This window comes from Gavialis gangeticus, unplaced genomic scaffold (genome assembly GCF_001723915.1).
Source record: "Gavialis gangeticus isolate Ggan-Ray unplaced genomic scaffold, GavGan_comp1, whole genome shotgun sequence".
In the NCBI taxonomy this organism is placed as follows: domain Eukaryota; kingdom Metazoa; phylum Chordata; order Crocodylia; family Gavialidae; genus Gavialis; species Gavialis gangeticus.
The window spans coordinates 72,525,406-72,538,747 of record NW_017729022.1 but is presented as its reverse complement, the minus strand read 5'-3'; the positions used below and the strand labels follow the sequence as shown (position 1 = coordinate 72,538,747).

At 40.8% G+C, this 13,342-nt stretch overlaps 1 protein-coding gene across 1 annotated transcript in view; it reads right to left on the bottom strand.

The window, feature by feature from the left end:
* Nucleotides 1–12,869: 12,869 nt before the first annotated feature.
* Nucleotides 12,870–13,342, bottom strand: part of NUP37 (nucleoporin 37) — a 58,605-nt gene continuing 58,132 nt past the window's right edge. Inside the window, exon 10 of the mRNA XM_019515367.1 lies at nucleotides 12,870–13,008. Coding sequence (XP_019370912.1) covers nucleotides 12,895–13,008 — 114 coding nt within the window. The 3' untranslated portion in view covers nucleotides 12,870–12,894. The remainder of the gene's footprint in view (nucleotides 13,009–13,342) is intronic.

Sequence of the window (13,342 nt, the reverse complement as noted above, 5' to 3'; positions counted from 1 at the left end):
GCGGGCTGCTGTAGCCAGGTAGGGGGTGAGGCAAGAGGTGAGGCAGCCTGAGGCAACCGGAGGCTTGGTCCTACACAGAGACACTTTGGTAGCCTGCCAGAGCATCTCTGTAATTGGCCCTTTGTCCAGTGCTGAAGCACGCTGCCTGCAGCAACTGGGACCTGGCCTCTGCCAGGTAAGTAAGGGATGGGGGGGAGGTGGAGGAGCAAGGGGGACTACTGAGGGTGCAGGGGACCATGAGGCGGCAGCTTGGGAGGGATGGGTCCGCTGGCTGCCCTCACACTGAAGCATGCTTGTGCCCCAGCCAGCTGGCTCAGTGTCTACACATGCACTGCTGTGCACAAAAAAACTCTACAGCAGGGTAGCACTTATACGTGCAATAACTACCCTGCTGCAGAATTTATTAATTTCCTGCACCCTAATAGAGGCAACGTGTGTAGATGCTGAGATGTCTACTGTGGAGCTAATTAGCTCTGCAGTAAATATCTCATGTAGATGTGCTCACTGAAACATACAGAGATGTCATCCACGAAGTGAACTTTGCACCGTGATAAACTAAACAGCTGTGTTCTTTGTATTTTCTTCCTTAAATGTTACTATGTTCTGCTATTTTAGCAGCACTTTTCATATTGTTTTTGCTAACTGTGGGCTAGAAATTCTGCAGGGACATTCTATTATCTGCCCAATTCTTACAAACAGGAAATATCTATTAAATGAGGTTTAAAACAGGTCCAGTGGGAGCTCTCCGAGGAGTCATGTCCTCCTTTTAAGCATGAAAAAATAACCTTTGGCCTCCCCTAATTTTAATGAATATTGTGCTTTACCCATCCCAATATACTTGTCCAATATAATATTAGATCCTCAATCTATTCATCCAACTCCTTAATTATTTTAACATTTAGCCTGTCTTGTCCTTGAAACTTGTATACTATATATTGTTTAATAATTGTCTGGCATGTCTATTTCATTTTAGCACCCCACTTTCCTTTCTTGGTTTTTGAATCTGGTTCCCAAGATTCCATTTATTAATTAGTCTGTGGTCTCTGTTTCCCACCTTTTAAAACACTTCTGTGTTTATTAATGAACAGAGACAAAGAAATATAAGCAAAGAAATAATTGGTTCCAGATAAGTTTGGAAAATATAACTCTTTATTTGCACTCTGATTGGCTGACAAGCAGCCAATCAGTGTGCAAATATAGCATTTGGACAGGAGGTGGCGGTGTGCCACCATGATGGCGGGGACACAGGGGATGAAGTGGTGGGGGGATGAGGCCAGCACAGCTCACCCCCCCACCCCTGCCTTGCTTCCTGGAGGCAGCAGCAACGGAGCAGATGGAACAGAGGGACAAGGCCCCCCCGCTTGCTTGTTTGAGGTGGCAGCGGTGGCACAGGAAGGGAGTTGCAGGTGGGGGCAGGGTGAGGCCACCAGTGCTGCCCTCAGCCTACCCCTCCCCACATCTGTCATCACCACCTGCAGGGCTGACGCAGGCTGAGGCGGGGGAGGAGCGGGCATGTCGTAGTGGCGGTGGGGGGAAGAGTGGGCCTGGGCCCGATGCGGTGTGGGGGACAGCGGGCCTGACTCGGTTGGGGGTGGGGAGAGCAGCGGGTCTGGCCCGATGCAGCACATCTCCTCCTTCCCCACATTGGCCTGGGCCCGCTGCTCCCCACTTCTGCGGCGGGCCAGCTTCTCCTCAACCTTGGGCCCGGTCATCTCCCACATCCCCTGCATTGGGGATTGGCCTGCTCCTCCCCTCTCCCTGACACTGCAGCGGGAAAGGGGGAGCAGGCCCAGACCCCAAGCAACAGGAGGGAAGAGGGGAGTGGGCCCAGATTGGGGGGGCGCACAGGGCTCTGTCCCTGCCCACTCCCCCCCATCATTCTTGACAGGCATTTGGCTAGTATAAATATAAAATGAGTTTTCCAGTCTTCTTAAAATATTTTTAGAAGACCAGAACCCCTCTTGCTCCATTTGAACCACTGCACACATTTTTGCATATTTTTCAGAGTTTTTTTGGAGGCTTCCTTCTGTTTCCACTTTGTTTCAACCCGTGAGGAATTGGAAGAGGATCTCAGATGAATACCTATTGTGGTAGAATATTGTGCTGGGATCTTGTGGAGGTGACAGCGTGGTCTGGAGCCAGGGCAGAGCTGCCTGTATGCCTCTGCCTGGGGCGTGTGGGCAGCGGATCATAGTCCTGCTCAACCTGCTTCTATTGACCTCCATTTTTTTCCAGGTAAAACAGTCTCCTAGTAGATTTTATTCATATAGCACATGTTCATTTTGAGAATCTTTTCAAGCCACTGTTCATATTTACCTTATCTGTTTCCCTGTTTATAAAAGAAATCTTGTCCTTTGCCTAATCTGTCTAGCTCTGAATTTGCTTCTGACAATGCTTACTTCTAAGCTAAAGTAAGGCCACCAAGTATTGCAGGAACCTCTAAGTGAGGATTAAGAAAATTTTAAAGAGAAATCCTCTTATTTGAAATATTCTGTAAGGCTGTAATATTTTCAAATATGGAACTGTAAGGTGCTAGTACTTAAAAAACTTGCTTAGGCTAATGTTGCCCCTTTTGCTTAGTAGAAGGCCAGGAGTAATCAATTTTTTCAAACAGTTCTACTAACTTTGCCAGTATACTGCTGTGAAAAATAACAGCCTATAAAACATTCTTTAATTTTTTTAAGGAATCGTTATCTTAAGAGGAATAAACCAGTGGCAACCTCAACTGTAAGATTAAGAAATCATAATATCAATATCCTTTTTTGTAATGTAGACAAATAAGCACAAAGGAATCAACTATTTCTTTCTAAACACAAGATAAAACAGCACACACTACACTGTCATATAAATTAGGAACAGACATTACACATAAACTGGTTTAAGTGATCAGAAACTGGTTTAAGCCTGTAACAGAACAGATGTTCAGTGCACATAAACCAATTTGAAAATGGCTGAAACCAATTTGAGATAAACCTGGTTGAGTGTAGTATCAGACTTAACTGATTTGGATCAAACCGGTTTATGTAATGTCTGTCCCAGACCCCTTGCTGGTTTAAGTTAAACCAGACTCCCCCAGCACGCTCTCTGGGCTGGGCGGGACTTTCTATTCCACAGCAGGGCTGGCCCTTCACCTCTGGCTTCAGCTCCAGCAGAGACTGCAAGCACAGCAGGGTCTGCCTGGCTTCCCACTGCCTTCCCCATCCATGCTCACTGCTTAAGCAGGAATCCCCCCTCCCTCCCATAGTACGGATCCCAGCCACATGGACCCTAGGCATGTGGTATGCTAGCTAATACCGGGAGGAGTCTGTGTGTGCGTGTCTCTTGAATTTCACTGGGACAGGCAGACAGAACAGTGACAGCTTAGGGCTTTTTGGAGCTAATCGGCAGGTCAGCTGGTAAGCTGTTTAAGAAGAATTTGAACTAATGGAGAGGGGCTATTGTTTTGCTGATGGGGTGATAAACACAGTTATCAGCCCTCTGCTGGCTTGCTTGCTTGTCAGTTTGCTTCAACCAGTATAAAGAAGCAGGGAGGGAGATTGAAAAATTGTATCAACAGATGCACACGCTGCACACACTCCCTTGCCTCAGAGTGCTAGCAGGGGGCTGGGGTCTGACAACACTCCCACCCCTTGAGCAGCCAGCAGGGAAAAGCCTGGAATGGTGCAGGCAGGTCTCCCTAATGAGAGGTCCTGCCGACTCCCCCACACCCCTCCCCCCCAGCTCAACACTGTACAAGGGAAGGGAAGGTACTAGAGCAGCCCTCTGGCTTCTAAGAAACCTAAGAAATAAGGAACACGCAATTAGTGACCACCTGAGAAAATGCTGGTTCAAGAGATTTGCCCAATATCACACAGGAACTCTGGCAGATGCAAAGGTAGAATCCAGTTCTTCAGGGTTTAATCATGAGACTGAAAAGATTCCCTTTTTGCAATCCTGTGTCCCATTCTTTACATACCTTCCAATTCCTGCAAGAAATTAAGCAAGATTCCTGTAGGCAATAGTGCCCTTTGCTGCCCAGGCCTGATTTATCCCCAAAGCAGGCCCAGCTTGACTACTCTGGGAGGCAAAAATCCTGTCTACAATTGTGAACATGTACTTTAAGACTATGTCATAATACACAAGGGGACCAAATCATGATTGCATGAGTTTCCTAAATTCAAGTATTTCCAAGTTCCGAATTCCTGATTTTATGACCTTTAACATTCTTTTGACTGAGTTTTTTAAATGTAGTTTCCTATTTTAAACAATGAAAACAGAAATTCCAAATGTGAAAACAGCACTGATCTCTACTAATTAAAGTTTAGCAGCTGGTGGCTACAGAGGACCGCTCTCATTAGATCAGATATAAGGTGCGCACTTTGCTAGTGAATTTCACAGCTTTTTACTGACAGCAGCAGAAGCCTAGCATGCTGACTAAAGCTAATTAAAATAATCAGAAGTCAGAAATGTAAGGTTAAGTGTTGAACTGTGCTTTCTTCTGTGTATTCATTAAAATGTTGTCTTCATCTCATTTTAAGTAGTTAGTAAAACCTTTATACTCATAAAATACACACATCTAAACAAAATAGAAAATCATATATATTTTAATGTCTTCCACAAAATTACATTCAATAACAAAATATAGTCTTCAGTCTAATGTAACTGATACATTTCAATAAGATTTACAAAACAAGCTCAATGTTAAGGAAACTGGATCAGTAGCTTGTGTTACAAATCTTTTAAAATTAAAAAGATGACAATGTGACAGAATCACAACTTGTCTTCTTTGATTCAACCCCTTCCCTTCAGACACTCCAAGGACTTGTTTATGTAGGAAAATGTATGTATAACATTCTTGCCCATTTTAATTACCTTACTCCCTGAAAGAAGACCGGCTCTCTTTTAACAAGAAATGCCCATTATCGAAAGGTTTCCAGGCAATGCTGAAGACACTAATACTGGTTCAGTTTCCAGCATTCCAAGATATTTTGGGTGTTGGTCAAACCTTATCTGAACGCCTTTGGTTTGTAAAACAGGACAGGAAGTCTTGTAAGAATTGGCTTTCTTGTCAGATTTCCGGTACTTTCTCATTTTGATTAAACCAAAAATACTGCTCAGAAATTTGTATCACATCACTTTTGTTCCCAGCTGGAACCAGGAAGCGCAGAGAGGTATGAAAGGAAAATATACAAACAATGGTGTAGTGGGAAATTATCCAAACTTTCAAAAGCTTTTAAAAGATGTTTTTATTTTATCTGAACTGATATTTTTTTCTGAATTTTATTTGATCCATTCCTAGGTCAAACTGAAAATATTATTTCCTTTTTAATAAGTAAAGAATGAATTAACTCTAGTGGGAGGATTTATAAACAATTGTGGGATAACAACTATGTATACATACTAAATGTTTTGCACATTTTTTTACCTTTACTCTTATCGGATGATAAGCTCCTATAGCAGTCTATGCATCAAATTTAAGTGAACTACATTGCATAGGATGTAACTGAAGGTAGACTATGGTCAGTCACACACACACACACACAGAGGAATTATTTTGCACTGCAGTGAAGTTCAGCTTAGTTTCAGGGTGGCTGTTTTTCAAAAATGATTTTTAAGTTGAACTTTAGTGTTGGCAAGAAGCTAACTTTAGGTGGACTTAAGCCAACTAGAAACACTAAAGCAGTATCTTCAGAAAGGGGATCAAAGCTTTGTCTTTACCATTAGTAAAAATAAAAATACCATCAGCAGGTCTTGTGATTAACATACCATAAAGAGAAGTGGCAACTGCACGTATTGACAATAGCACTGGAAACTAATTTGACAGATTTTTATATTGCACAAAAATTGAGCTTCTAGCCAAAAGCAGAATGAAACTGTTTACACAGGCTGAAGAAACTGGCAAAGACAACTGTAATTTACAATTGTTCATATGTATTTTATAAGCTTATATAAATGTTACAGTTCCCAAGGTACAGTACTCTGTTAACAATCAGCATAGAAGTCAAATATCTGTACAACTAAGAAGTAAGCTAAACAGAAATAAAGAGCTGATCCAAGGAAATTTCCAGCCATGGTTTCACCTGATCCTCCATAGAGGCAACCATTGTTTTTATTAAGGTGGTCCAATGAACAGCTGAGAAGGTCAGAAATAAACAGTCTGATTTCCAGTGAAGTCCTCTAAGTCTATGCTTACAAAGGAAACTGGCAAAAATACATGTAAGAAATGGATCGTTATACCCTCAATGAGTATTTTTCAGATTGAAGCAAATGAAAAAACAACAAAAAACAAAACTGATATCCCATATCACAATGACTTAGGTATGTGATAATGTGTAATAAGTTAGCAGATAAAAAGATTTGTGGGATATCAGCCCTTCACAGTTAAATAGGTTTACAAAAGCAAAATTTTATCTGTCATCTTTCTTTCCTCTTAAAGACATGTAGATATAAATGTTAGCTCATTTGGAATCATTTGAAAATGCCTGTTATATATTGACATATGACAGATTAGACGAAGAAAACGTCAAAAGCTCCTTCCACCTCCTTTTATCTTGGATGCAGACAGTTTGTTCAAGATTTTTTTGAACCAGCTGATGAATTGATGCTTTTTATGACTGCAAGTTTATTGAAATACTCTAGTATTTTAATCTGACCTATGGCCATGTAAATGCAAATAAAATTAGTAAGTGTGTAACAGTCTGAAATTTGATTAAGAAACACAAATGATTATTTTGTTCTGTAAAGCAGCTCACAAGAAATATGCTGAACACATACTGGCCACTCATTTTAGATTATTTTCTAAGTATGTATTTCACAGAGAGAAAAAAATGTACTAAAAGCTTTGAACTGGGCAATACGCTTCCAGATTCTGGGATAATCCAGAAAAAACAAGTGAAAATTGAGGGGGAAAAATTCTGGCTTCCAATTTATATAGGTAAACTTACAAAGTACGATATAATTTCTTTCCCAGCAGTATAGAATCTGAGCAGGCCTTGAACAACCCAAGACTTCAGACTGTACCAATAAACAATCAAAGCAAATCGGACTGTGTGCATGTACTGGTGTTAGATATTGCCACCCAGAACTATGGGTGTGATATAAATGTGCTTGTAATATAAAAGTAAAATAATAAAAATAGGATTCGTTGTGGCATTGTTTCAAGGACAGCACTTTTATAGTGCCCATTACTGTAGGAATAATTAGGATGCATAGGTAAGTGATCTGGATATGCTGCAGAACATGCTCTCATCCAACAGCCCACCCCATCCCCATACAACTCTTTAACTAGATGTCTGAGGGCAGAGAGAACCTGTGCCATGGTGGTCTGCAGCAGTCAGGAGCGAAGCAAATGCTGCTTCTTGAAACATGCTCTAATTTGCCTATTCTGCAGCTTAAGTATGTGCCACTGAATTCACAGTTGGATAGTCTTTCAGTTCTCTTCCACAGTGCCCAGGACTTGTATGTATTAGCCCTTCTGCTTGGTAACCTCCCACTATCCTCCAATAACACTGGAACTGGACACCTGAGCACCCTGGGCAGCAGTGGCACATGGGACAGTGCAGCTGCTGCTATTTTTACACCCCTCCCTTCTAAGTTCCCAGTCACCCCATGCTATTAAGAAGCTACTTCATGACTTACATCCATCTGGTCACTATTTAACTGTTGTCCAGGACCTACTCCACTGTTGGTACAATTTAGTTCAGCTGACCTAAATGGAAGGTGCTCCCTCCCCACTGCTGTTAGGAGGAGCACACAGAGGTTCTGGTTAACCTTTGGTATGAGGACTGCAGGGCCTCTGATTTTGGAATAAGCACCAGAAAAATGCACTTATGTGGAAAACAGTTCAAAGAGCCTGACAGACATGGGGATGAGCCAGCCTGCCTTTCAAGACAAATTAAGCAACTCTAATCCATTCACTGTCAACAAAAGGGAAGGACAAGTTTGGCAATTCTTTGTCTACCTGCTCCCACTCTGAAGACTTTTATTGGGTGTTTGTTATTATGCCCAGAACAGAACCCAAACTCCTGTGTAACCATATCATGAACAACGAGGCATGCTTTGCAAAGCAGAGGCCAAGGGGACGGAGGAAGCATCAGAGAGCCTGGTATTCAGGAACAGAATACAGTGCAGGAAGCAAGCCTAATTCAGGTCCCCTGGGTGGATGGGCTAGGTGACAGTCTGGGGATATATTTTTTTGATCTGTGTAGGGTGGGCGACAGACAACCAGTAGAGGAAGAAGGACCCAGAACTTGGCAGTAAGCATCTACCATCTATACTATTACCATATTTATCCAACTTCAAATTTAAGATGACCCCCACCCCATAATTAGATTCTATATATGGAAATTTTTAAATGTCTTTATAGTTTTCTATGAATAAAACCTAATTATAGGAGAGTTCTTACATTCGTGTCACCCCTCCCCTCACTGCAATGGGAAAAGTGACAGCAAGGAGGCGAGCAGTGGCAGGGGGCAGGCAGCTTGACCCCTGCCCCTTACTGCTTGCCCCCCACCACTTTCACCTACTGCTGCCTGCCCCCAGTGCTTGTGTGCGCTGGCTGATTATTCTCAGTCAGGGGTCTGTCTGTCTCAGGGCACAAGCTCCAGCTCCCACCTGACCACAGAGTAGCCGTTGCAGCAGTGGCAGCTCCAGCCCTTACCCCAGGTGGAGGGGGGTGAGGGGGAAAGGAGGGGGGGGTAGGCAGAGGCTACATCTCTGACTTATGGTCAGAGCCAGAGCATTTGCCTATTTCTCCCCACCCCGTACTAAAATCCAAGAACAGGGGCTTTTTCCTCTTTGTTGAATGGGGATAAAAAAATGACAAACCCTATCTTGGATCCAAGTAAGTACGGTACAGGGGAAATACTGCATAACAGAGGACTTCTTGGGTTATGAGCAATGTGGTTATTGTCCTGAAGGATATTACGTGTAGGGGATTGAATTTAGTTTTTGCTGAGATTAAAAGCCATGCCACTTCTCAGCCCTTCTACTTCCACATCAGAGATGGTTGCAAAGGACTAACAAAAATTTAACCAAGCAACTAGCAATCCATGTTTGCTACGGACACAGCTTATTGTTAGAGGACAGAGTCTAGATTATAGACCTGACAAGCATGAGTACATATATCAGCAAAGACCAGTCTTTGTAACCATCACCACCAATGCGCTAGTTTAGACTTTTAGGGCACTTACGCACATGTGGGGAGCCTGCTCCGACATGCTAGAAATCCAGCATGTCAGAGTATGTAAATTGATGCACTCTGGCAGCCTCGCGTGTCATGTGCATCAGCAGCGCAGCATTCCTCTGCATTGAGAAAATGGCAGCAGTGCGCTTTGAACTAAAACCCGTTCAATGTGCTTTAGTTCAAAGCACACCTCCACCATTTGCTGAGCATGGAGGCGCACTGTGCTGCTGATACACGTGGCATGTGGGCGCTTTTAATTATAAATCCTAGTGGCTGTAGTAGGTCCAAAAGCTATCCAGTTTCCTTGCTCCCAGCATCCACAGGCTCAATGACAAGAAATGCACATTTGGAACAGACTTCTGATTTATTGCCATGTCAGAAACAGAGAAACTTGCTAGAGTTGCAAAGTAAAACATGCTGTTTCTCAAGGCAAAAAAACACTGTGTGCCAGATGTCCCTCTACACATGCACCACTAGTAAAAGCATTCCATCTGCTGATGTGTCCATCCACATTAGAAGAAATCTATTCTTTGCTTGTGATTGACAGGTCTGATTCTGTTCCTGAAACTACAAAAAGCCTGAAGACTTCATTAGAGGATAGTCAGTTAACCTTCGGCAGAAGCAGGTCTACCAAGCTATTTTTGGGAGTAAGGAAAATTAAAGAGTTGTTAAGTGACAGTTCCCAATCTAAGTTTGAAACGTAATAGTTAAGTTTATGTAGCTGTTTTCTTTTTATGGCAATGAGTCAACCAAGAAATAATCAGAATTTTACTGCATTACAAAATGGTGATGACACACGGACATATGACTTTCCTGTTTAAAAGAGGGCAATTTAAACTTAATTGAAAGCACATGTGAAAATTCAGTTTAAAATGACAGACTGGTCTGCAGCTATATCAATAGAATTTGTAAGAAAGGCTCTTCTTTTACTGATAAATATAAAAAATGAAACAATTCTTGAAACAGTGCATTGTAAGCTATAAATAGTGTTTAAAAATTTGCTCAAAATAGCTGGTTACATGCGAAAACTGTGTACTGTAAAACTCACTCTTGTTTGCCCAACCACTGACATCAAGTAGAAGAGTGGTTGTGATTCTTTTTTTTTTTAAAGCTACAACCCATAAGAACATAAAAGCCCTAAGGATGTCCATTGCATTAGTTGCTATTGAAATGAGAAAACAGCTGAGACAAGTATTCAAGGCTCAGCAACTATCAATACAATGTAGGAAGTATGCTGTACATAGAATGTAGATACCCAAATACCATGAAGACAGATGTGGTATAAGAATATGAATGGAGCAGGACTTAATAAAGGGAAAGATATATATAAAGCAGAATGAGAGAGAGAAAAAAATCCATAAAATCCCCAAACAGGTCTCTACATTTTGGATGCCTTTGAATAGGGGAGAATCACATGTTGTTGATCACTCAAAATAAAAAGCTGCTAAACCTTTCGAACAAGATTAACAAAACTCCAGTTCTTACAGAAAATGACACCATCTGATTTGGAGAAAAGCAAATTTCAGACAGTGGTGGGAAAAATAAATTATTTTTTGACAAATTTCATGGTCATGTTTCTTGTAAATTCTGGTGGGAGATTAAAATATTAACCTCTCAAGAAAGCAATAAAGGTTGTGAAGGAATAATTAATTTTTAAAAGATGGCTTTTAGCTAGCTTTTTGCTGTCTTGATACTAGCATGGTTGTGTACCAGGCAAACTTCAGGTTAATCTAAATGATAGTCCTGACTATAACTTCAGTAATCACCAACTGCCATAATGGTCAGAGAAGAAAGTAACCCTCTCTGAGCTGCGGTTAACTCCCCTTAACTTTGTCAACACCCTATATGTTGCTAGTAAGGATGAACAATAACACAGGAGCTGCCATAGCAAATTTATTCTGGAGTGAACCACTCAATGTCTGGATATGACAGCTTGAAAGCCAGTTTGCACTAACGGAGCTATGTAAGGGGACAGAAAGCCTGTCTCTATTGGCTCAACCTCCCTCTCTGGCTTTTTCTTCATTTCTGGACACTGGGTTAGAGCAGTGGTTCTCAACCTATTTGCCACAGTGGGCCACACTTGCAGCTCTCAATGTGTTATGTGGGCCGCACCCACACAACTCACTTCCTGAGTATCCATTTAAAAATGTTTTGTATCTGTTATCTGACAGTAATGCAGTACAAATCAATATTCTGTAATACCTCTCATTTCTACACTGTCAAATGTCTTTGTGGCCCATAGGTTGAGAACCACTGGATTACAGAGTCAAGAAAAATATACTTCTAGAAAGCAGACATGTCATGCCCCTCCCCTTTTTGTAGGCTGGGTAAAGACAATTGTATATCAAAAGGATATTCCTCAGGCTATTTGTTATACTTCATGTGAGGGTCATGACAACATAAAAAGATTACTTTAAAATAATTTAAAATCCAAACCAGATAAATCTACTAGTTACTAATATAAAGAGTCAAACGCTAAAAAATTAATTCCTTCTTCATCCCCTTTATATTGTGAAAATAAGTCAATTTTCCTAATTTCTCATAGGTAGTAGCTTGTAGATATGGCAAAAGTTAAAAATAATTACTCAGATTATTAATATAATAAACCAGTTCAGTGTTATCAGTAACAGGTACATTCAGCAAATATGCTCACTATAGCAAACTGATAGCTTAAGGATAACATTTTCTGACAGTAGATAAAAAACAAACATTCTCCTTTTTAGTAAGGTGATGTCCACGGAAGCTTGCTGTTACCAGTGGACAGAAGCAGTTGGTTGACTGCAGGTAGGGGTTGCATTGACAGCATCAGAAAGATCTGCTAATACAGCTCAGATCTTCATAAAGGCATATATTGATCTAGAAATAAGCCCCATATTTAAATAAAACTGTCACTTGAATATGGTCTCATGGAGACTGTATAAAAAAACCTCTTACATCTCAACAAATGTATTGTGAAAAATACACACATTTGATTTCAAAAGGAAAAAACATACCAATATTGAAGACATGGGGCCAATTCTATACCACCCATCAGGTGCATGAGTGGATTTAGGTGCCTAAGTGTGTTTATGTTACATTCTCCTTAAGTCTCCAAAAAACAGTTAATGCAAAAGGTGAGTTGGTCTTCCTCCTCATTGCTATTTTGTGACTCAGGCTTAAGAGTATGACTGTGGGTGTGTCTACATGTTCATTAATGCGCCTTAGATACTGCGCATTTAATTTAGTACTTCCTTAATAAAGTACTAACTAAATATGCAGTACCCTAGGATTAATGTGCAGTAGCCCTGGCACATGGTTTAGCGATGCTTACTGCGCATTAGTTTAATAACCGTACGCAGTACACTATTAGTACAGTTTTTGCCATAACACAATACTGTGCAGTGTTATTAGGCTAATGCCCAGTAAGAATCTCATTTAGATGTGCCCACTGTGTTACAAATGATAGCTACATTAACAGATTTTTCAGGGTGGAACAAAATTGTACCGCAGCATCTAAGTCCACTAAGATATCTAATAGGTAGAAGAGAATCTGGTCCCTGAGCTATGCTTTACAAAAACTCGTTATATGTAATCTATACATAAGCAAAGGGTTTTAAATTGTTTTGTTTGCATATTTTGATTACTTTGTTTTTACAGTTTCCCAACAAATATACGTGAGTGACTAGATTTCTTTGTATTTTACTACAGAAAAACAGTATTTGGAAAGTTTAACAATCACAATAGATGTTTATTTACATTTCTGTTATCCAAAAGAAAATCTTATGATCTCCTCCAACTGCGCATAATGGAAGAGTTCTGTGCCAGGTCAGACCAGATCCTACAGCTGCTGAGCCAACAAGAATGGGCTAAAAAAGAGAAAAGCATATCATACACATTTTTTATTCCAGACTGTATATGTGACTGTAAGTTCAACAGATGTACAAAAATCTGAAATTCTAATTAAACCACCCAAACCAAATACCATATTTATTCGAATATAAGATGAGGTCCCCCCCAATCAACATTGGGAAAAAATGGTCCTCATTTTACATTCACACACAAGAAAACCTTATTAAATACAATATCTATCATTAAACTGCTGCCAAAAGCAGTATGTTCTCAGTGATGGAAACTGAGTCTAAAGTTGATTAAATGCAGCCAACACTGCATGTTTATAAAACACATGACCCACATAAGGCA